General features: G+C 42.6%; 1 protein-coding gene across 2 annotated transcripts in view; it reads right to left on the bottom strand.

Annotated features, from left to right (window-relative positions):
• Positions 1 to 22,404, bottom strand: part of IFI35 (interferon induced protein 35) — a 247,398-nt gene that overhangs the window by 184,975 nt on the left and 40,019 nt on the right. Inside the window, exons 1-2 of one of the 2 annotated variants that reach the window (XM_077459491.1) lie at positions 18,823 to 18,855; positions 17,808 to 17,891 (exon numbers count right to left, since the gene is read on the bottom strand). In XM_077459491.1, the coding sequence (XP_077315617.1) occupies positions 17,808 to 17,891; positions 18,823 to 18,840 (102 nt within the window). In that variant the 5' untranslated portion in view covers positions 18,841 to 18,855. Of the gene's footprint in view, positions 1 to 17,807; positions 17,892 to 18,822; positions 18,856 to 22,404 lie in introns of those variants that run through there. The other variant, XM_077459492.1, reaches the window with a different exon arrangement.

The raw sequence follows: 22,404 nt of genomic DNA, 5'->3' as shown, positions 1-22,404 counted from the left end.
CTAGGGTACATAGTGCCAATTGAAGAACGAAGGGCAATATGCAGTTATGTCTGTTAGTCTGGGTTAAGCAAAGCCTGTGTAATTGATGCATGTAGTGGTGATGCACTCGCAGGCCTCTTATGAAAAAACACTATTACCCAATGAAGTTGTTAATCCTTTAGAAGGGTGTTTCCAATATGTATCCATGGGAGCATTGCTTAAAGCTGAACTCAAGGCCAACTGTTTACTACACAGATGAATTACAGTACATATATAACAGCTCTGTCTGTTAGGCATATGACTATTTCTTTGCTGTAACTTAGTAAGCCGGTCAAAAACTGTTCAAATTTCAGCCGTAATTAGCTGAGATTCAAACCATCTATGGGCAGGCTGAATGTACCCAGATTGATCAACCAGTCTGATGCATTTTACATGCAATTGTTAGTGGCTGATTACAGCCACTAGCAACAATCCCGGTGTTTTCCCGGTGGGGGTGGCTCCCCCCATGAGAGGAAAACAATGGCTCTGAAGGAGGGGTTTCCCCATCAACACTGTCGATGGGGGAATCGAGCAATATTTTAATTTTTTTTTTCTGTAGGAAAGAAAATCCACACCATCTATGGCTGGCTTTACAGGTCTTGTCCCTCCCCCAGCCTGTGACTGGACAGTTACAGCTGAAAACTCATGAGCTTATCTCTGCCCTCTCCTATCAGCATGCTACTTTCACTGCAGCACAACTAATTGGCTCATTCTCTCTTCCCTTAAAAGAAAAGTATAGCCAAAGCTTGTTTGGCTGTACTTCTATGAATCAGAGGAGTGCAATTAATTTTGCACTCCTGTGACCTGTTTTCAGCAGAGAGCAAGCTGAAGTCTGCTCTCTGCTGACGTCACAGAAACTAGTCCACGCACTGCGTCATCCCGACAATGGGAGTCTGGATTCGCCAAGTGCCTGGACTGATGCCCCACTCAGCCTCTCGGCAAGCCACTGAGAGTCTGAGCCAGCTGCTCCCCACCCCTCCACAGCTCAGCACTCCAGTGAGCGAGGAGGGAGCAGAGCAGCTCTCTACCTGGGGAGCTGTGATCGGCAGTGTCCAGTCGCTCGGTTCAGTGTAGAGGCGCCGGGGGATAGTCTGATGCTGCCTCCACCTAGGTAAGTATAATTGGGGGGGGGGGGGGGGGGATGCTTTACTTCTCTCTTAACCATTTGGGCACTTAAAGAGAAAGTAAACCTTGATGGGTTTACTTCCTCTTTGTCTCCCTGCAAAGGTAAAGCATAATGGGCTACTATGCATCGCATAGTAGCCCATTGTGTCACTTACCTGACACAGGAGCCAGCGATGTCACCACTGTCTCCTGTAGCACGGAGCGTTCATCTTCTTCCAGGTATCGCTGCTCCGGCCACTCTCAGTGCTGGAGCACCGATGATGTCACTCGAGCATGGGAGCCGCCACTAATGACATATCACCGTTAGTGGCATGCTCAGTGCAGCTGTCTACGGTGCATTTTTTTTCATGCTCCGTAGACAGCGGTGCCTGTCTTTGTAAATGTCTCCTAAACAGTGTAGGTTTAGGAGATATTTCTTGCACCTACAGGTAAGCCTTAATCTAGGCTTACCTGTAGGTCAAAGTGGTTTGTAAGGGTTTACAACCACTTTAACCCCCCTAACCAGATTAATTTTCAGCTTTCAGTGCTCTCACATTTTGAATGACAATTACTCAGTCATGCAACACTACCTATGACATTTTTGGCCTTTTTTTCACACAAATAGCTTTCTTTTGGTCTTATTTAATCACCGCTGGGTCTTTTTATTTTTTGCGCTATAAAAGAAAAAAAGACCAAAAATTCTGTAAAAAAAATATATATATATATATATTTTTTTTTGTTATAAAATTGAGTAAATTAGTAATTTTGGCCAAAATTTATACTGCTACATATCTTTGGTAAAAAGAAGTACAAATTGTTGTATATTATTTGGTATTTGTGAAATGTATAGAGTCCACAAGCTATGGTGCCAATATCTGAAAATTGATCACATCTGAAGTACTGACGGCCTAACTCATTTCTTGAGACCCTAACATGCCAAAAAAGTACAAATACCCCCCAAATGACCCCTTTTTGTAAAGAAGACATTCCAAGTTATTTAAAAAGATGCCTGGTGAGGTTTTTGAAGTTTGTATTTTTTCCCCCACAATTCTTTGCAAAATCAAGATTTTTTTTTTTTTTCACAAACTTGTCATCTTAGCAGGTTATTTCTCACACACAGCATATGCATACCACAAATTACACCCCAAAACACATTCTGCTATTACTCCCGTAAGTATGGCGATACCACATTTGTGAGACTTTTACACAGTGTGGCCACATACAGAGGCCCAACATGCAGGGAGCACTTGCAGGCGTTCTGGAGCACCCAGGCCAATTCTTACATTTCTCTCCTACATGTAAAAATCATCATTTATTTGCTAGAAAATTACATAGAACCCCAAAACCTTATATATGTTTTTTTTGTAGCAAAGACCCTAGAGAATTCAATAGCGGTCGCAGCAATTTTTTGAATGTGTTTTTTTTTGGGGGGGGGGGGGGGGGGTTTGTGCTTTTAAAAATAAAAAGTACAGTTAGCCCAATGCTTTTTTTGCATAATGTGAAAGCTGAAGTTACGCCGAGTAAATAGATACCTAACATGTCACCCTTCAAAATTGCACACCATCGGGGAATGGCGCCAAACTTCGCTACTTAAAAATACCCATAGGTGACGCTTTAAATTTTTTTTTACTGGTTACATGTTTTGCGTTACAGAGGAGCTCTAGGGACAAAATTATTGCTCCTGCTCTAACGTTCGCAGTGATACCTCGCATGTGTGGTTTGAACACCGTTTTAATATGTGGGCGGGACGTACGTATGCGTTCGCTTCTGCATGCGAGCACACGGGGACCAGGGCAATTTAAAAAAATGCTTTTTGTTTTTTTATTGTTTATTTTAGTTAGACACTTTTTCCCCAACATTTTTTGATCACTTTTATTCCTATTACAAGGAATGTAAACATTCCTTGTAATAGGAATATGGCATGACAGGTCCTCTTTACAGTGAGATATGGGGTCAATAAGACCCCATATCTCACCTCTAGGCTGGGAAGCTTGAAACAATAAAAAAAATGGTCTTGGCTTCGATCGTATTGGCGAGTCAGTAGAAGCATCGGAGGGGGTGGGACATCCCCTCTTGCCTCCCGTAAGAACGATCAAACATCAAAACAGCTGCTATGATCATTTTTATGGTGTAGGGACTCGCCGGCTGAAAAAGCTGATATCTGAATGATGCCTGTAGCTGCAGGCATCATTCAGATATCCCTGCACAAAGTCAAGGATGTCATATGAAAGTGGTTAAAAAAAAAAAGCATTTTAACACAAAGTTGTCCATTTATACAATATTTCTAACACATAGCATGTACATACCAAAAATGACACCCCAAAATAGATTCTCCTACTCCTCCCGAATATGGTGATACCACATGTGAGACTTGCACAGCCTGGTCACATACAGAGGCCGAGTATGGCTGGGTATCACCGCGTATTGCAGAGTATGGAGGGATGGCTGTGGATGGATGGATCCATGGCTGTGACTGCAATTGTCACAGAGCACTGTAGGCTGGATCTGTAGTGTCCACAGCGCTCCTGCCATCCAATCTCTCCCCTCCACTGTACAGATCAGTACACAGAGGGGAGAGAGGAACCGTTGGCATGATGCCGGTTTGTTTACAAGTGATCGCTCTGTCATTTGATGGAGCAATCACGCGGCTATCAGCGGCTGTTTACTGTGATCCGTGATGCTGACCCGGCGGTCACGGATGTTCTCAGGTGCGCCCTGGATTCTGGGAGGATGTCACTGTACACAGTTATCCAACCGCCCTGTAGCCACCGTTTGGCTATGGGCCGGTTGGTAAGTGGTTAAGCCTGGTACACTGAGTTTTTTCCGTTCAACCTAACGGGTTGAGCAAAGATAAGCTGTCAGCTCTGGTCAGAAGCCCCTGTACTAACAAGCCAGCAGTACAGCGTTCTCACGCTGAACTTTCATCCATTGGCTGCTGGTTTTTCAGCATGGTCTTAAAGCGGAGGTCCACCCTAAAATGGACCTTCCGCTCATCGGATTCCTCCCCCCCCTCCGGCGCCACAATTGGCACCTTTCAGGGGGGAGGGGGGTGCAGTTACCTGGATAATCCAGGTAACTGCACCCACTTCTGGGCTAGCTCTCTGCGGAAAGGGGTGTACATTACGCCCCTTTCCGCAAGTGCCCGCCCCCTTCCGCAAGTGCCCCGCTGCCTGCTGGGAAACACACAGATCCCAGAGGCAGCGGGGACCGTCCTCATTGCGCAGCGCGGCTCGCGCATGCGCAGTAGGGAACCGGGAAATGAAGCCGAAAGGCTCCATTTCCTGATTCCCATACCCAAGATGGCGGCGGCAGCACTCGAGTGTCGATCTAGAGATCGGCTTCGGGTGCCGACATCGCGGGCGCGCTGGACAGGTAAGTGTCACTATTTTAAAAGTCAGCAGCTGCAGTATTTGTAGCTGCTGACTTTAAAAAGAAAAAAAAAACGCGGACTCCCGCTTTAAGACAGAAGCCAGCCAAGCGACCAGCTTCTGTCTGACCATCTGCCATACACATGGCCCGATTGTCGGACAGTTTTTATTGAACCGGCCGATGTTGCCCAGCATTCGATCCATGTGTCTGAGTTCTGCTGTATAAGAACTGCAGAAGGCTGATGCCAAGTCAAATTCAGGTAAAAAGTTTGTATTTTAATTTTTTTTATTTTATTTTAATTTTGTATAGTGGGGCCGAGAGCTAGACCCTCTGTCAAGTGTTATTGTGGTCTGTAATGCTTCTAGGGAAATCATAACTCGTATTTGCCCTGTTGGCCATCATCATATTGTCATAAGAGCAATATTTCAAAGGGGACAAATCTTCTGTGACAGCTGTATAAGAGGAGAATTTCCCTATGTTTAGGTAGATATAAAGGGGAGTTCCAGGCTTTTTATGTTTATTAAAAGTCAGCAGCTACAAAAAGTATAGTTGCTAACTTTTAACAGACATTTACCTGTTCCATGGTCCAGCGATGCGGCCGAAAGTGGTGTCGCTCCTCTCGGCCGGGGCCTCCATTGCCACTCTGGGCACCCGGCCGTGACAGCTTTCGGCTTCATGGCCGGGCACGCACAGCACATGCACGAGTCTGCGCTCCCGGAGTGAACAGGCGATCTTCTGAGGCCTGTCACGTGTCCCAGGAGATCGCCTAGAGGGAGGGGCTGCATAAGCGAAAAGAGGAGTCGCCTAGGCGGTCACTGGGTGGAAGGAGGAAGTGGGACAGGAAGTCCCCCTCCTAAAGAAGCCCCCACTCCCCCCCCCCAAAAAAAAATGACATGCCAAGTGTGGCATGTAAGGGGGCTAGGAGTGCTTAACCACTTAAGGACAGCCTCATGTAAATATATGTCCTCTTTTTGAAGAGGGATATCTCGGTAACGGCAGCAGCTGCTGCCACAACCGAGGTATCCCTCTTTACAGGAGGCGGTCCTGTGTACGATAACAGTGGTCTCCGCGGCGGGTTGTGAGGTACATGTGAGGTATCGCCGCGATCGGTAGAGCGAGAGCAATAATTCTAACCCTAGACCTCTAACGCAAAACATGCAACCTGTAGAATTTTTTTAAATGTCGCTTATGGAGATTTTTGAGGGTAAAAGGTTGACGCCATTCCACGAGCGGGCGCAATTTTGAAGCATGACTTGTTGGGTATCAATTTACTCGGCGTAATATTAGAAGGCACGGTGGCCCGGCAAGAAGAATCGAACAGGGGGACAAGAAGTCGGAAGAAGACCCCCGGGCGGCAGCGAAGAAGAAAGCTTGGCTCCTCCGCTAGTAAAAGAGCTAGCAGAAGATAGCGGAGGAGTCCAGCGAGAAGACCCCCGCAGATGGAAGACCCCCGGAGCTGTGCAATAAACTATTTTAACCCTTGTGTGTTGTGGTTTTTTTTGTACATTTTTTTTCACAGGTGAATGGGTAGGGGTACATTGTACCCCATACTCATTCACACAGGGTGGGGGGCCGGGATCTGGGGGCCCCCTTATAAAGGGGGCTCCCGGATTCCGATAAGCCCCCCGCCCGCAGACCCCGACAACCAACGGCCAGGGTTGTCGGAAAGAGGCCCTTGTCCTCATCAACATGGGGACAAGGTGCTTTGGGGTGGAGGGGCTGCGTGGCCCCCCCCTTCCCCAAGGCACCCCCCATGTTGAGGGCATGAGGACTGGTACGGTTCAGGAGGGGAGGGTGCACGCTACCTGGCCGGCCGGGTAGCGTGCTTGGATAAGGGTCTGGGAGGGACCCCCACGCAGTTTTTTCAGCGTAGGGGGTTCCCCTTAGAATCCATACCAGACCTAAGGGCCTGATATGCTCTCGGAGGGGGAACCCATTCCATTTTTTTTTTTAATTTGGCGTGGAGTTGCCCCTTCAGAGATCATTCTCTGATTGGCCACGGCAAAAGTCGCCTGGCCTGGGGCGACTTAAAGTCGTGTTGTAAGTCGCCCCAAGTTGCCTCCAAAAGTTGTGTTGAAAGTCGTGTCGCCCCTGTGTGAACCGGCTCTTAGAGGTTGAATATGGTACATATCAGACTCAAGAAACCTAAAACACTGCTAATTTTAAGACGGGATTGTTTTATAATAGAAAAGAGAACCATTGTGAATGAATTGCACAGGGAAGCCCTCATGAACGATAAAGCAACCGATAAAGCGAACGAAGAACCTCTATAAAATAAAAGCATATTTTATTAGTACACCAATATCATAAAAACATTTACACAATAAAATGTACAGAAAAATACATTTGCATAAATTTAAATGTGTTAAATCTGAGTACCCTTCAAAAGCAGGAACATGGCATAGAGCTGCTTATACGGAATTTAGGGCTAGCTGCCATGACCACTTGCATTGAAACCCGACATGTTTCAGACTGTAAGGAGTCCTTCAGAGGTTATAAACTGGGTAATACGAATCTGTATTATATTAGTGGACGTCATTATACAAATAAACAGCGTGTCATATGTATCATTGTTTTTCATAGACTGTTTTTCGGACTATAAGACGCACTTTTTCTCCCAGAAATATGTCCCTGTGTCTTATGGTGCGAATATACGATAGGCACCGCCCCCCACCCACCGCTGCTGGCACCACCCTCTGCCACCACTTGCATCGCCTCCCGCAGCCACCACTGGAAGAGAGGACATAATTCAAAACCCCCGTGGGCACAGAGAGAGAGACACAAAACAGGCCACTATGGGCCTGATGGAGGTGGGACAAGTGCCAGCTGTCACCATAGAGGCAGAGAAACGCAGGGATGGTGATTCTGACGGGAGGAAGAGGCGAAGGCAGGAGTCGGCTCCCAGGAACGATGGCTGGGGAGGGGGAGGGTGGACCTAGGACAGGAGGAATAGGCAGGCTGAAGGCAATGGTCAATCTGCATTTTTTAAGGTAATGGTCACTCTGCATTTTCTATGGTAATGGTCACGCTGCATTTTATGGGCATTGGAAAACATTTTAGTACACCATTTGGTTCAGAATTTTTTTTTTCTTGTTTTCAGCCTCAAACCTAGGTGTGTCTTATGGAGCGAAAAATACTGTATATCAAGATAAACAATGATGCACAGATGGGTCAAGTATTGGGCAGGTAGGAGAAGCAGCACAAAGGGCCGGATTCACAGTTACAAGGACCCAAAGAGGTAAAAAGCCCTAAGAGGCTTCAGTCAATCATGGAGGGGATCTAAAAGTATATGTCAACAATACTTGTATGTAAAAATTTTATAAAAGGTACATTTTGATTTCTTATCGTACATCATTTAGGGCAGCACAGTGGTGTAGTGGTTAGCACTCTCACCTAGCAGTAAAAAGGGTCGCTGGTTCAAATCCCAACCACGACACTACCTGCCTGGAGTTTGCATGTTCTCCCTGTGCCTGCGTGGGTTTCCTCCGGGTACTCCAGTTTCCTCCCACAATCCAAAGACATGCAGGTAGGTTAATTAGCTTCTGTCCAAAATTGGCCCTAGTATATGAATGGGGACCTAGGATTGAGGGTAGGGACTGGTGTGAGTGTGCAGTGTACAGGGATGGGGACAGTTGTAGACACCCACTCAGGTTGAACTGGATGGACTGGTGTCTTTATTCAACCTTACAAACTAACTATGAAACTAACTATCAGGGGACACAGAGCCATAGTTGTTACTATGTGGGTTTTAGGCCACCTTGAGATGATGGACACTGGCACGCCCTAAATTAAAATGTGCACTCCCTATATAACCCTTTCCACTGGTGGGAGTACCTCCATTTTTTTCGCCAGTGTCTACGGTGTTGGTTCACGAGTAAAGATGTGCTGTGCTGAGCTCCACTGGAGCAATCCTTGCTGGGGCTAGCCATGCAGCTGGATCCATTCAAAGTGTCTTTTTGAATGGTACCCGGGCCTCGTATCCGAAGAAACTAGCTCTTGCCTGTAACACTTCTCTTTTTAGAGACGCCCAGCGTGGGGGAAGGTGTGTTTTAAAGGCACCATTTTTGCTGTTTCAAGCTGCGGAGGGACACAAGAGGGAAAGTATATATGAGGTTTAGTGACACAGGCATTTCTTTGACACATTTCGCTACTGTATCAGGTTGAGCATTAATAGCAGGAGCAGAGCTGGACTATTGCTCAAGCAATGCATGCCTTCCTTCCGGTAGTACCTCTGCTTTGTGCATCGGGCTATGGACAGAAGGGAGGTTAAAATCACCTCTAGAAAGACTATAGTCACTAGGGAGAATAGACCCATCTCAAAAAAGAGGGCATCCTCCCCTGAGAGTAATATGGCTGGTCAGAATGAGCCATCAGGAGGGGCAAGGGTTGCAGCAGCTTTTAGCATTACAGCCCCTATATCGGTAATGATCCTTCCGCAGGTTCACCTATGGAACCTTCTCCAAATTCTAAGTTTGGAGCAAAAACATTGATGCTTTAATCGCATCCCGTAGTGGGACTAAGCACAACAGGTCCCCGAACATTGCTCGGGACCCTCATGCTGAGGAACAAGGGGCGAGAGATGACAAATTTTTCTTAAGGGACCAGGAAGATGGGTGGCTTCCTCAGTTTCTCTAGGTTACAAACTAGAGTTCCGAGGGTTCCTGTCTCCTCTTTTTCTCACATCAAATGTTCCCAGAGATCCAGTGAAAAAGCAGTCTCTCTTTCTAGCTTTGGATCATCCATTGTCTCAAAGAGTGATATCAGTGGTCCCCTTGGAAGCGCAAGGAATAGGGTTTTTATTAAAACCTTTTCACGATTCCAAAACCTAACAGGAGGTGTCAGACCCATTTTAGATCTCAAATATCTTTTGAATACTTTTCTTTTCGCATGGAGCCTTTCGGATCAGTAGTCTCCATCCTACAAGGGGGAGAATTTCTGGCGTCAGTCGACATCATGGATGCTTTTCTCCATGTGCCGATTTTCCCTGTTAACTAGAAATTTCTACGCTTTGAGGTAGAAAATCTTCATTTCCAGTTTGTAGCTCTGCCTTTGGTCTAGCTACTGCACCTCGAGTGTTTACAAAGGTCCTGGCTCCTCCATTAACCAGGTTAGGGCTTAAGATATAACAATACTAGCCTACTTAGATGATCTACTCTTGATAGATCAATCGGTAGCTCGCTTAAAATAAAAGTTTGGTCACCACAGTCAGCTACCTGGAATACCTAGGTTGGGTTCTCAACCTAGAAAAATCCTCCTTAAAAACATCAAGGAGATTGCAGTACTTGGGGCTGATCATAGATACAGCTCAGAAGAGGGTGTTTTTGCCCCATGAAAGGATCAGTTCCAAAAGGGAACTGATTCAGTTGATCAAAACAAAGAAGAATCCTTCTATTCGACATTGCATGTAATTGTTGGGAAAGATGGTGGCTTCTTTTGAGGCCGTTTCTTTTGTGCAGTTTCATTCAGGACTGCTGAAAAACAGTATCCTGTCAACTTGGAACAAGAAGGTCCAAGCTCTAGACTTCCCAATGCATTTATCCACCAAAGTGCGTCAGAGCCTCAATTGGTGGTTGATATCCAAGAATCTTCAAAAAAGGAAAATCCTTTCTACTTGTTACCTGGAAGGTGAAAACAGCAGATTCCAGCTTTGTGGGCTGGGGAGCAGTCCTGGAAGAATTGTCTGTCCAAGGGAAATGGTCCAAATCAGAGATGACCTTGCCCATCAATATTCTAGAGATTCGGACAGTACTCCTGGCCCTGGAGGCCTGGACGTTCAGACTATGGAATTGTCCTGTCAGGATCCAATCTGACAATGCCACAGCTGTGGCCTATATCAATTACAAAGGGGGCACAAGAAGTCGTGCAGCCCAGAGAGAGGTGAATCATTCTATCTTGCGAAAACAAAATTCCTTCCCTATCAGCAATTTTTATTCCAGGGATAGGGAATTGGCAGGAAAACTACTTGAGTCACCAACAATTGTTCCCGGGAGAATGGTCCCTTCACCTCGACATCTTTCTGTCATTATGCCAAAAATGGGGAGTTCCGGATGTGGATCTGTTTACGTCCAGATTCAACAACAAGATTGACAACTTTGTGTCAAGGACAAGGGATCAGATGGCATACAGAACGGATGCCTTGGTTTTTCTATGTCCGTGGGATCAGTTTCACTGACCTATGCATTCCCTCCTGTTCTGCTGCTTCCGTGCCTTCTTGCAGGATCAAGCAAGAAGGGAAGGAGGTGATTCTTGTGGCCCTGGAGACCTTGGTTTGCCAAGATTGAAAAATGGCGGTAGGGGACCCAACCGCCATTGGCCAGATCTTCTCTTGCAAGGTCCGGTATTCCATCCTACCTTACAAACACTAAATTTAGGGGTTTGGCTACTGAGACACACATTCTAAAAGATTGTGGGCTGTTAGCTTCAGTAGTTTCTACTTGGTTAAAACTAGGAAGCCAGCCTCCGGAGTCATATACTATAGAATTTGGAAGGCGTGTGTCTCCAGGTGAATCCAGGGGTTGGCACCCCAGGAAGTATGTCATAGGTAGGATCCCTGAATTCCTACAGATAGGATTAGAAATGAAGCTGGCCTTGAGTACTACCAAGGCCAGATGTCGGCTTTAGCAGTGTTTTTTTTTTTTCCCAATGACTTCTTGCTTCACACTCTCTGGTTCATAACTTTATTCAGGGGGGACCACGGATTAATCCTCCAGTCAGGTCACCCCTGAACCCTTGGGACTTAAATTTAGTCCTGTCGGCTTACAGACACAGGCTTTTGAGCCAATACAAGATATTCCCTTGGTTCTCTTGATGATGAAAAATATTTTTTTTGGTTGCCATATCTTCTGCAGGAAGAGAATCCAAGTTCCCTGCTCTTGTAAAGAGCCATATTGGTTTATTCATAAAGATGAGGTTGTATTGCGGCCTCATCCTGAATTCCTACCAAATGTAGTATAATTTTTTCATTTAAACCAGGATATTGTTTTGCTTTAATTTTTTCCAGAACCTCGTTCTGTGGAAGAAAGATCACTACATTCTCTTGATGTGGTGAGAGCGGTCAAAGTTCATTAAAAGTGTCCGCTCAGATTCATAAAACAAATGTTTTGTTTGTGTTGCCAGACAGTCCTAAAAGAGGACAGGCAGCGTCAAAATCTACTATTTCTAAATGGATTCGTCAAGTGATTGTTCATATTAAAGCGCACTTCTCCAGGGCTGTTAGTGCTTCTTGGGCAGTGCATCACCAGGCCTCCATGGCTCAAATCTGCAAGGCCGCAACTTGGTCTTCAGTCCATACATTTACCAGATTCTATCAAGTAGATGTAAAAGATAATGAGGATATCGCCTTTGGGCGCAGTGTACTGCAGGCTGCAGTATGAGTCCTCTAGTATCTTGGTGCCCTACTTTTATTGTGTCTACCTCCCTTCAGTTGGCATTGCTATGGGACATCCCACATAGTAACTACTATGGCTCTGTGACCATTGATGTACGATAAGAAAATATAATTTTTATAACAACTTACCTGTAAAATCCTTTTCTTTGAAGTACATCATGGGACACAGAGGTCCCTCCCTTCTTTAGTATACACGTATATTGCTTTGGTACAAAACTGAGGTACCCCCACCAGTGGGAGGGGTTATATAGGGAGTGCACTTTTTCATTTAGGGCATGCCAATGTCCATCACCTGAAGGTGGCCTATAACCCACATAGTAACTATTATGGTTCTGTGTCCCGAGATGTACTACAAAGGATTTTACAGGTAAGCTGTTATAAAAATCATATTTTTAAGCCCTGGTTCACATTAATGCAATTTGGCATGCGATTTGACATGTCAAATTGCATGCCAAATTGGTGGCTATTGCCCGAAATGGAACCATCCTAATCAGGGCGACGCTGACTTTGTGGTGCTGCACCGATTCAATCCTGCAGCAGTGTGAACCACAGCTAAAGGATATAGTATTGAAGAAAGAGGTATTACCCGTGGGTCTCATATGGACATCAGACTCCATGCAGCGTTCAATGGCCGCATGGAGTGCTGATTAAATATTCTGCCTCATGTGGTTGGTAATCCAATCACCTTGATGGCGATTAATTGTAGCTGGCTTACAGTGCCTGGACGATCGCCTCATCCACATAGTAGTGAGCGCCATCCATGTTGGGTTCCCTGACGTCATGGCATGTGGTGCGAGCCCGCTCATGGGGCAGGATGGCGTCACACATCACCACATTGCTGACATGCATACAGTCTACTGGTTTGCGTTCTGGATGGATACACATGCTCATCTGATTTTTGTAAGCATGTATAACAGTCTATGAAATACAGACCGCCTATAATAATAAGGATCCATATGAGACGGTGTCTAATACGATGTCCACTAATATAATGCATATTTGCATTTTAGAAGACGTATTAACCAGTTTATAACCTCTGAAGAAGGACTCCTTACAGTCCGAAACATGTCGGGTTTCAACGCAAGTGGTCATGGCAGCTAGCCCTAAATTCCACATGGGCAGCTCGCTCTATGCCATGTCCCTGCTTTTGAAGGTAGTCAGATGTAATGCATTTAAATTTATGCAAATGTATTTTTTTCTGTACATTTGTTCAAATGTTTTTATGATATTGATGTACTAATAAAATATGCGTGTGTGTGTGTGTATATATATATATATATATATATATATATATATATATATATATTTATATATATATATATATATATATATATATTAGTCTGTTTTATAGTCCATGGGGGGTTTCCTGTGCAATTTATGCACTAAGGATTTCAATTCTATGTTTATGGTGGACACTACTGGCAGACTTATTTAGTATACCCTGCTGTGCTTTAATATTGTTTTATAATATTATACATGACAAACTCCCTTTTCATAGCTCAATACAAGCTACCTGTGCCTGCTGTCACTTATGCTGGCCATACAGGAACACATTTTTTCTTTGAAAATGTAAATTTTAACAATATTTGTTCGATTTTTTATTTTATTTGTTCAGAAATTACATTAATTTAAAATTAAAATGTTAAAAGCAAGTGAAATTTCTGAACAACCTTCGTCCATTCACTGAATGTACAAAGAATTTTTGTATGAATATTTTTGACCAAAATCAAAACTTTTTTGTACCCCTAACTAAAATTTAGTGGAACCAATTGCCCTCATAAGTCACCTAATTAGTAAATAGAGTCCACCTGTGTGTAATTTTATATCAGTATAAATACAGCTGTTCTGTGAAGCCCTCAGAGGTTTGTTAGAGAATCTTAGTGAACAAACAGTATCATGAAGGCCAAGGAACACACCAGACAAGTCAGGGATAAAGTTGTAGAGAAGTTAACGCAGGGTTAGGTCATAAAAAAAATTCCAAACTTTGAACATCTAATGGAGCACAACTGCAAACCTACCAAGACATGAATAAGAAAGGTAGTGGTGCGCTGTACACAAAAAGGATATATCTATTGATAAAAGCAGTATATAAAATTCGCAATGGGGGGATATCCAGTAAACAATACAGGTCTGGGTATGTCTATGTGACTAGTTTAAACAGCAACACTCATTTCTACTAATAGTCCACAACATAAATACATAAAATAGTGAAAATTCATATACAATCCAAAGTGCAACGTGTTGCGATCCTGTAGTCGCATAAAAGTGACAATATTCCAATGTGCCGCTGTGGCTGATAAAACAATAATGTTCGTTGCTATTAGTGTAAAATCTACAACATGAAACCGTGAAACAATAAAAACAAGAAAAAAGAAAAAACACAATATAACATTCAAAAGTGCAGCGTGTTGCGATCCTAAAATCGCATAAAGTGCAAGTGTTCAGCTGTGGTGCACATAAGCAAACCTTCAAACATAAATGATAATTAAGTGACAAAAAATATAAGTGTACCAGACACAAAGTCCGTTTTCAGTGCAAAGTGCTGCGATTATTCTCAAAATCGCATAGGGTGTGACTTCTTCAACAAGATATACGATGTGGAGCTGTTGCAATGGGAAGGGCAGTGGTGCTGGTGGAAGGGGATATGGCCTTGGTGGTCCCGTATATACCAGTCACGTGACTTCATCAGGGAATCACCTGACCCGTGACGAACACGTGCGGGACACAGCAACCAGGAAGTGACGTAGACCGAGCCCGCAGCTCCTTTATACACTGCTTGTACAGACTGTTTGTGAGTATTTTTAAACTGTTTTAATAACAATAAACCTGTTGAAGCACTTTACACTATGGAGTATTCTTCCTCCATCTCTGCTTAAACTCATGTATATGCCATACCACTGAGGAACCCTGACTGCAATACCACAGAGGAAACCCCCTTAAAGGGACCATATCATTGGTCAGGACCTGGGCACCCCACATTAAAGGGAAAACTCCGCTAAAAGGATCCCAAAAAGCTCTCTATATATACGCTGTTACCTTACAGCGGTAAGGTAAGGGGACATCCATTACTGGTATATACGGGACCACCAAGGCCATATCTCCTTCCACCAGCACCACTGCCCTTCCCATTGCAACAGCTCCATCGTATATCTTGTTGAAGAAGTCACACCCTATGCGATTTTGAGAATAATCGCAGCACTTTGCACTGAAAACGGCTTTGTGTCTGATACTTATATTTTTTGTCACTTAATTATCATTTATGTTTGAAGGTTTGCCTATGTGCACCACAGCTGAACACTTGCACTTTATGCGATTTTAGGATCGCAACACGCTGCACTTTTGAATGTTATATTGTGTTTTTTCTTTTTTCTTGTTTTTATTGTTTCACGGTTTCATGTTGTAGATTTTACACCAATAGCAACGAACATTATTGTTTTATCAGCCACAGCGGCACATTGGAATATTTGCACTTTTATGCGACTACGGGATCGCAACACGTTGCACTTTGGATTGTATATGAATTTTCACTATTTTATGTATTTATGTTGTGGACTATTAGTAGAAATGAGTGTTGCTGTTTAAACTAGTCACATAGACATACCCAGACCTGTATTGTTTACTGGATATCCCCCCATTGCGAATTTTATATACTGCTTTTATCAATAGATATATCCTTTTTGTGTACAGCGCACTACCTTTCTTATTCATTATTCCCCGGGGTTCAGATATTTCCCTTTCAGTGTGCGCAGCAGTACCCTATCTCCCTCTATTTCCCTGACGTGGCGCAGGAATACTTCTTTTCCACTGATTTTTCTACCAAGACATGGCTGTCCACCTAAACTGACAGGCCGGGCAAGGAGAGCATTAATCAGAGAAGCAGCCAAGAGGCCCATGGTAACTCTGGAGGAGCTGCAGAGATCCACAGCTCAGGTGGGAAAATCTGTCCACAGGATAACTATTAGGCCCCTTTCACACATGAATGTCCGTTTTGACAGACTCCGCTTGCTTAGCAGGGATCGATCCGTTGATCCCCACTTAGGATGATCCGTCATACTGTGCAGGGATGGACCTGTCAGAGCTTTGCTCTCCTCTATGGGGGATCGGATGAAAACAGATTGCCTGTTCGTTTTAATCTGATCCACCAGACGGATGGAAAATAGGGTTTCCATCCATCTGGATTCAGCGGATCGGATGTCAGCAGACCTGTCACCGCTGACATACGTCACTCAATAGACCTGCATGGAGCGTCTGTTCAGGTCTGCCTAATAAACTGAAGGTGGACCCAAACGGTCCGCATGTGTGAAAGGGGCCTTAGTCATGCACGCCACAAATCTGGCCTTTATGGAAGATTGGAAAGAAGACCCTCCAGGTCATTTATGAACAAATTAAATAGGATCGATCCCAGCACAGACCCCTGGGGGACCCCACTACCCACCCCTGACCATTCCAAGTACTCCCCATTTATCACCACCCTCTGAACTCACCCTTGTAGCTAGTTTTCAATCCATGTACTCACCCTATGGTCCATGCCAACGGACCTTATTTTGTACAGTAAAGGTTTATGGGGAACTGCGTCAAATGCAAAATCCAAAATACACCACGTCTATAGGCCTTCCTTTGTCTAGATGGCAACTCACCACCTCATAGAAGGTTAATAGATTGGTTTGGCAAGAACGATTCTTCATGAATCCATGCTGATTAATGCTAATGATACCATTCTCATTACTAAAATCTTGTATACAGTACCTTATCATCCCCTCCAAGAGTTTACATATTATTGATGTTAGGCTAACTGGTCTGTAATTCCCATGGATGCATTTTGGGCCCTTTTTAAATATTGGTGCTACATTGGCTTTTCTCCAATCACCTGGTACCATTCCAGTCAGTAGACTGTCAGTAAAAATTAGGAACAATGGTGTGGCAATTACTTGACTGAGTTCATTAAGTACCTTCAGGTGCAAGCCATCTGGTCCCGGTGATTTATTAATGTTAGGTTTCCCAAGTCTAATTTTAATTCTGTCCTCTGTTAACCATGGAGGTGCTTCCTGTGATGTGTCATGAGGATAAAACACTGCAGTTTTGATTACTGAAGCACCCCCAATTCCCTTGTGAAAACTGAGAAGAATAAATTCAATACCTTTGCCATCTCCCCATCCTTTGTAACCAGATGTCCTTCCTCATTATTTATGGGGCCAATATGGTCTGTCTTCCTTTTTTACTGTTTACATACTTGAAGAATTTCTTGGGATTTTTTTTTTGCTCTCCTCCACTATGTGTCTTTCATGTTCTATCTTAGCCGTCCTTATTGCCCCCTTACGTTTCTTGTTGCATTCTTTATAAAGTCTGAATGCTGATGATGATCCCGAAACCTTGTATTTTTTGAAGGCCTTCTCCTTTGCTTTTATATGCATTTTTACATTGGAGTTAAGCCATCCAGGACTTTTGTTCGCTCTTTTAAATTTATTACCCAATGGGATGCATTGGCTAATGCCCTTATTTAATATGCTCTTAAAGCAAACCCATATCTCCTCCGTGTTCTTTGTTCCTAAGATTTTATCCTTCTAGCAAGGTTTGTAGTTTAGGGAATTTGGCTCTTTTGAAATTCTGTGTCTTTGTATTATATATATATATATATATATATATATATATATATATATTTTTTTTTTTTATTATCATAGTTTGTAGACGTTATAACTTTCATGCAAACCAATCAATATACACTTATTGAGATTTTTTTTTGCCAAAGACATGTAGCAGAAGAAATTGTGGTTGCAGGAAAGAAAATCGCATCATCTATGGCCTGCCTAAGTCAGCCTATGGTTGTCTGCATTTTTTGCCTAACACTAAAAAGCACATGTACATTGTGGCTATTACAGAAATTTTCTAAAATGCAATGAAGCAGTAATCAGTTTCCTTTTACTATACATACCTTATAAGCCTTGATCTCAGCTTGCACTCTGATTATTTCTTCCATCTTGTCTGCCATGTTCTTTTCAGCAGGATGACTATAATCCTAGGAAAAAAAATAGATATTTGTAAATCTAATCACCCTCTAAATGTAATATATTGCAGATCATTGTTCCTCAGATGTGGTGGCTGCACTTATTTGCTTTTTTCAGTTATTTCAGTTCCTGATCCTATCCAGGCTTCAAATGAGGGGCTGGCACCTGTTCTCCTGTACTGGGCCCAGATCAATGGGAGGCCCTAGCAGCAGAGGAATTTGGATGTAGGCAGGAGAGGGGGGCGATCAGTGCAGCGGGGGAGGGGCAATTAAAGGAACAGATCCCCTGTGTGTCTCTTCCTGCAGCAACTGAAAACTGGCTTCCCCTTCTAGGGGATCTGTTCCTGTAATTTCCAACTCTTTCCCAGCCTCACTGATCACCCTTTCTGTCCAGGATTTGATTCACCCTGCTGCCTGTGCCACCCTCGCCCCAGGCTACTGTGGGTACATAGGGCAGGATTTCTTTTCAGGATGGACCCCAAGCCCCTTATTCACACACTTTATTAACTCATAACTAGGGCTGAAACAACTAATCGATTTATCAGTTATAACCGAATATTGTCAACTATTTTCATAAAAGATTAGTTGGTCAGCCAATTAATTGTCCAGCATACAGAATGTATTCTTTGTTTACATACCATAAAATACAGTGCAGCACTCATACAGCTTATTACACCATCCATACATGTCAGTATACACAGTGCAGTACACATACAGCTCAGTACACTGTCCATACATGTCAAGTGCCTGAGAACTTTTGAATGTGTGAGGAGCAATGCCTCATGGGACATGTAGTCCTGGGCAGGAGAAGGCAGTGAGTGATTTTACCATGCTATAGGGGCACACTATACTATAATTTGCAGCTTGCTATAGGGGCACTTTGAAGGCATGAGGAGCCAGAAGCGCCGGCAAGGGACCATTACACAGAGAAAAAGAGTCTCACCACTCCAGGAGGACACATGCAGATAGTAAACTGTTCTCTCGGCCCGGAAGCCACAGGTGTTGGCAATTGCCGATAGCAACAGACGAAAGTAGACTCTGGACTGCCGCACTTTAAAAAAATCAAAACACCTTTCTTTATTAAAAAAATCACATCAAAACCCAGTAAACACAGCAGACAAAAAAAGCTGACATTTTGCACTAGCAGTAGTGCTTAATCATAGCCAATCATTTTTGAAGAATGCGGCAGTCCAGAGTCTACTTTCGTCTGGGACCATTACACAGAGCAGGCAGGTATGACACATTTGTGTTAAAAAAAAAAAAATGCAGTTTACAATCACTTTAAGGGCTCTGTGCAGGGAAGATCGGCATCTGAACCCAGAGAAGCTGAAGGATGATAGACTGGAGGTAATATAAGGCATTACAATTAAATTTAAAGTAAACCTTTACCAGTAATGTGCATTATATTTAAAATGAGTCTCAGCCTTTAGTACTACTTTAATATATAAGATTTATATCCCCCCTTCTCCACCCTTCATATAGCTTCATGTCTGACTCCAAGTTAAAATATATCCTACTTCTGGGTATATTTATTATTATTATATATGATAAGTTTCCTTGACATATTCACTATCTCCCTTTTCAGACCTCTCTTCAATTTTGGAGTATTGTCCTTGTTGTTTGCTTATGATTTTTGCATGTTTTGCATGCTTTTGCTTAAAGATAAACTTTCCACAACACTGGTAGCTACAAGCACAATCCACTACATTTTAAGATATTTGAACAATAGCTTCATTTTTGTAAATGTGCTATTATTAAAAATGCCCTAATTTAATTTGCAAATAAGAATTTCATTTGTAATTACACAAATTAAATTATAGCAATATAATAATGGTTGTTTCAAATGTATTTGGTTAAAACTTTGTCCTTTTTAGCTCTTTTTTTCCCTTTATAATATATAGAAAAATGAAATAATTATTGAAGATAATACTGTCATGTCCCCAAAACCATAATATATATATATATATATATATATATATATATATATATATATATATATATATATATATATATATATATATATATATATATATATATATATATATATATATATAGTTTATTTCTGTTCTCATCCCTTGCTACACAACCTCTAAATTTATCATTTGTGTTCTAAACTATATTAATAGGGTCCCAATACATACAATAAATTAAAATAAACTATATATTAAAAAAAATACTATCTATCCCAGGAGTTGGCAATCAACAATTTTCACCTTGGTCCTCATTGCCGAAAACAATTGTTATGTTAGGTAATGATCATTATGTGTTACTATGGGTAAGGTAAACATAATTTCTGCACAGGGGCCTCTTGTTGACTTTTCCTCTCTTGGCCTCCAAGGTGTATTTTAATCCTGACAGTAGGGCTAAACTACATTTGTAATCTCACACTATGATTTAATAGTTCATTGGTAATTTGCAGAATATACATTTGGATGTGTTGTAAACAAGGTGACTGCCAAAAGTAGGTAAAATTGTTCAGTAGCCCAATAGGAAAAGTAGCCCTGTAGTTTAGGCCTAAAAGTTGCCTAGGGACACACTACTGAACTATCTTTCTGATCTATATATACACAACATCTATATGTTGTATTGACAGCATTCTTGCTTTCTCCATCCCATCCCTTGGGCTACACAGTGGGGGTTTATTGTACTAGTAGCAAGAGTTTGCACAGTGAGGCAAGTTACAACCTGACTGCAACCATCTTTTTTGTGCTTCTCGTATCAGAAAAAAAATACCATGACAAGTTTCAGTATTAAATTGTCTAAGCATCTTGTCCATAACAGCAACAAAATGGTTGTGGTTGTAATAGTTATGTTGACACCTGTGGGACATTGGATTGGGCAAGGTGTGTGTTGGCAGACAGCTAAATAAATTTGTGAGTCACCTGCAATTATCATGATGATGCAGATATGGTATATATGTGTATTATATATATATATATATATATATATATATATATATATATATATATATATATATATATATATATTATGGTTTTGGGGACATGACAGTATTATCTTCAATAATTATTTCATTTTTCTATATATTATAAAGGGAAAAAAAGAGCTAAAAAGGACAAAGTTTTAACCAAATACATTTGAAACAACCATTATTATATTGCTATAATTTAATTTGTGTAATTACAAATGAAATTCTTATTTGCAAATTAAATTAGGGCATTTTTAATAATAGCACATTTACAAAAATGAAGCTATTGTTCAAATATCTTAAAATGTAGTGGATTGTGCTTGTAGCTACCAGTGTTGTGGAAAGTTTATCTTTAAGCAAAAGCATGCAAAACATGCAAAAATCATAAGCAAACAACAAGGACAATACTCCAAAATGATCTCAACAAATATCACTACAAAATGTCCCCAATTAATCCATACCCACCCAAAGAATAATGAAATCACTTTAACTTTATTTTCATTTATTGGATCACCTTGCTGTTTTTTTTTTTGTTTTTTTTTTTATGGCTAGGCTTTCTTTAACCACTTCAGCCCTGGAAGAATTTACCCCCTTCCTGACCAGAGCACTTTTTGCAATACCTGAACTGCGTCGGTTTAACTGACAATTCCACAGTAAATATAAAAAAAAAAAAAAAAAAAAAGAATTTCTTTCCCAGTTTAGGCCGATATGTTTTCGTCGACATATTTTGGTTAAAAAAAATCACAATATGCGTATATTGATTGGTTTGCGCAAAAGTTATAGCATCTACACAATAGGGGATAGATTTATGGCATTTTTTTTTTTAGTAATGGCAATCTGCGATTTTTATTGTGACTGCGACATTATGGCAGGCACATCGGACACTATCTCCCGTTCTGCCGCTCCGTGACATGATCACAGGACACCGGCGGACATAGAGTCTGCAGGACTCACAGGCACAGTCACGGAGTAGGTGGCTGCATGCGCATGCTCACAATGCTGCATCCTAAAGGGGATGTATAGGTATGCCCATTTGCGCAGCCGTGCCATTGTGCCGACGTACATCATCGTGGGCTGGTTGCCAAGTGGTTAACCACTTGCCGCCTGCCGTCAAATGACGGCGGGCGGTGCAGCTCTCATTCTGGGACACAGTCATATTACGGCATCCCAGAACGCCCACTCTCACACACCCACAGGGGGCGTGCAGCAATCGCTACCATCCTGTGTTGCTAGGACATGGAGCGACCCCTATCTCTGTAAAGAACCACGGCACTTTAACCATGTGATTGGCTGTGTCCAATCACAGCTGGTCACATATAAACACGGAGATGCCAGTAATCGTATCACATTGAGGAAAGGAGAGCCGATCAGCGGCATCTCCTCACAGAGGACATCTTTACAATAAAGCCCCCACAGTGGCAGCAGTGAGTGCTCACCAGTGCCAGCAATGAGTGCCCATTAGTGATGCCAGTCAGTGCTGGCCACCACTGCTGCCCATCACTGCTCATCACTGCTGCCCATAAATGCCACCAGTGCCACCCATAAGTGCGGCATATTCGTGCCTCCTCATCAGTGCCACCTAATAAGTGCCGCCTCATC

Source organism: Lithobates pipiens, unplaced genomic scaffold (assembly GCF_037356315.1).
Source record: "Lithobates pipiens isolate NorthernLeopardFrog02 unplaced genomic scaffold, aLitPip1_a1.2 Scaffold_28, whole genome shotgun sequence".
Lineage (NCBI taxonomy): Eukaryota > Metazoa > Chordata > Amphibia > Anura > Ranidae > Lithobates > Lithobates pipiens.
This window is presented reverse-complemented; position numbering and strand designations above follow the sequence as displayed.